Here is a 3,091-nt window from a genome sequence, read left to right on the forward strand (position 1 = left end):
TAGCAGAAATACAAAAATTACTCAAACTGAAATTACAAATAAATTAAAGATAAATAAAAAAAATGAACAAAGATAAAAATAAAAAAACATAATAAAATTACTGAAACTTAAACTAAAATTTAAATCTAAATATTTAATTAGCACGTTTTTGTCATTTTTATTTTTTAAGCACGTCTATACAGCTTTCAGTTTTAGCTTGCTTAGTTATTTTAGTACTTCAACTTAAACTGAATTAAAATAAGAAATGTTGCTTTGGCAGCTAGCTGAAATAAAAGAAGTACATTTTTGTTTATTTCAGTTAATAATTTTTTTAAAAATAATTTATAATTTTTATGGTTTTGGTTTTAGTTTTATTTAACAATAATAATCCATTGTAAAATATTAAAATAATGCTTATGTAATTATTCAAACTGTACCTCTAAAAGAAAACTTTTGAAATAATAATAATAATAATAGTAATAATAATCTATTTTTATATATAATAATAATAATAAAAATAATAATAATAATAATTTTTTTTTTTTTTTTTTTTGTAGTTCATTATTTTTATATTTTATTTCAGTTAATGTTTTTTTTTATCTTAAGTATTTTTACCCTGCTGAAAATGTAAAAATGATCATTTTTAATATTAATAAATACTGTAATATCATCTGATGCTCACAGACAGGTTTCTCTGTCTTGTGCTCGTGTTGATTTGCTGGTTGTGTGTCAGTGATGCAGGTGAATGACGAGCTACTGCACCGTTTGACCAGTGGGAAGAATCTGTCTCCTCGTCTGGTGATTCCTCGCTCAGCAGAGACGTCCATCCCGCTGGACTACAGCTCGCCGCCCGCTGAGGTGGAAAACTGGCTGCGCAAGAAAGGCTTCAGTGAACCGTGAGTCTCACACAGATCACACTTTTAAACAGCTATTAGTAATAATACTCCACCTGTAACACCTCACATCACCACATCCACATTCATGTACAGCAGTATGATTTTCTATGAACTATAGTATGATTAACATGATGCATAGCATAGCTTTTTGTATGTAATGATGTGATAGCTGTGGTCAGTGAATGGCTGTTGTTGATGTGTGTGCAGGACTGTCCAGTGTCTGCGGGTTCTGAATGGAGCTCAGCTGTTCTCTCTGAATAAAGAAGAGCTGCGCGCTGTTATTCCTGAAGAGGGCGCTCGAGTCTACAGTCAGCTGACCGTCCAGAGAGCGCAGATAGAGGTGCATCACAGTCTAATATATATCATACACTTCTCTGCTGTTTTACTTGAAGCTGCATATAATGATTGATGAATGGTTCATTCTAACTCTACCTCTAAAAGAAAACACTTTTTTTTAAATGCAAAAAACAAAAACGTTCTACAGTACATTTAAAAATGTACATTTACGAATCATTTTTACAAATTGCTCTCAACATTCTGAAAGGTCACAGAGGTCACAACACAAAATGTAAACATACATCCCCTGATGTGCAGCATGATTTCGGTTCATTAAAATAAAAAGATATTTTATGCTGGATTAGAAGCTAGAAATCTTTCATTTAAAATTAAAACATTGCCACTATACCAATAAGTTCAGACTGATTTTAAAATCCATGCAGTTCAGTGTTATTTTACTGCAACTGATATATTACTATAGTATATATATATATATATATATATATATATATATATATATATATATATATATATATATATATATATATATATATATATATATATATATATATATATATATATAATTATAATATAAAATTAATTAGTAATTTTCTTATGTTTTGTCATTTATTTACTTTTATTAGTTTACTATGTATCCATTTAGTATTAATTGTAAATTATTAGTTTTAGTTTATTAGTTTTATTAATTTTATTAGTTCAACTTGAATTAAAATTAAAATAAAAAATATTTATATTAAATAAAAAAATAAAAAACAGCTAGCCAAAATAAAATCATTTTGTCATTTGATATTGTATTTTATTTTATATCAGTTAATATTTATTTAAAGTGACACATTTTTGTATGGTTTCTTTTTCTTTTTCACTTCAATTCTAGCCCTGACGAAGTCATAATTTTTGCAATTCCATTTGGTGCCACTATTTTCTTTATATTGCAAAAGAGATTTAAAACAGTTCTGTAAAATACTGAAACCAAATTATAAGAAGGTTTCTCACTTTAATATTTTGAAAATAGCTGCCAGTATACAGTATAAACTGCACAGCCTGAAACATCACTCTCCAAAGCAATGCAATAACAACCTGCTTTAGAATGCTTTAACATCGCAGCGTAAGATGTGTTAGTCTTGTGGTAGTTTTCATTCAACATGCATGGACACCCAGATTAATATCCTGATTTAATATGCAATAACCAACTTATCAAGCAATTTCATCTTGACAGCCAGCGATCATGTATTTCCCACACATACAGCTGCTAACCGTCTGTCTCTCTGTCTCTCAGGACGCTCACAGAGCCACAGAGCTGGAGACGGTGATGGAGAAGCAGAAGATGAAGATGGATTTGACACAAGAGAGTGGAACTTTATAAAGATCTATTGAATGTGCACACAGATACACACTCATACCTATGCATGAGATCATTTACGTTATTGTAACCTGCTTTAAAGATGATTTTGTTTTCCGGTTTAGCTTTACAGCATGAAATGTAAAATGTAAATCTCCACAATGATGTACAAACCTCTGTGTAATATGGGTTAATATATTCTCAATAAATGCATTTAATGCACAAACGAGAAACTAGCAAATCCTCTGTGTCCTCAAGAGGGCGCCAGACACCAACTAACTAACTAACCACCGCAAAACTCACTAAAGTATAGCACATCAATAACTCTTCTAGGATCTGAACCTGGAACCGTTGAGTTACCAGACAGGTCTTTATTCAGTGCTAAAATACACAAGAAACACTGAGGACTGAGACACTGAGATACTGAATGTTCATCAATCTCTACATGCACAAAAACAGCAACAGCATTAGTAATTGTTATACTTAACTAAAAAATGCCATTAATATAAGTCGCAAAGCCTAACCAGTTTATATGGGTCTAAATAAATAATTACACTTTTGGTTTTAGTTTTTTTGTTTT

General features: G+C 30.2%; 1 protein-coding gene across 1 annotated transcript in view; it reads left to right on the forward strand.

The window, feature by feature from the left end:
- LOC132124358 (epidermal growth factor receptor kinase substrate 8-like protein 1) overlaps positions 1 to 2,860 on the forward strand; it is a 15,397-nt gene extending 12,537 nt beyond the window's left edge. The window contains exons 16-18 of the mRNA XM_059535373.1: positions 713 to 875; positions 1,083 to 1,215; positions 2,449 to 2,860. Of these exons, the coding sequence (XP_059391356.1) occupies positions 713 to 875; positions 1,083 to 1,215; positions 2,449 to 2,535 (383 nt within the window). The 3' untranslated portion in view covers positions 2,536 to 2,860. The remainder of the gene's footprint in view (positions 1 to 712; positions 876 to 1,082; positions 1,216 to 2,448) is intronic.
- The last annotated feature ends 231 nt before the right edge of the window (positions 2,861 to 3,091 follow it).

The sequence above is a fragment of the Carassius carassius genome, chromosome 42, assembly GCF_963082965.1.
Source record: "Carassius carassius chromosome 42, fCarCar2.1, whole genome shotgun sequence".
NCBI classification, from domain to species: domain Eukaryota; kingdom Metazoa; phylum Chordata; class Actinopteri; order Cypriniformes; family Cyprinidae; genus Carassius; species Carassius carassius.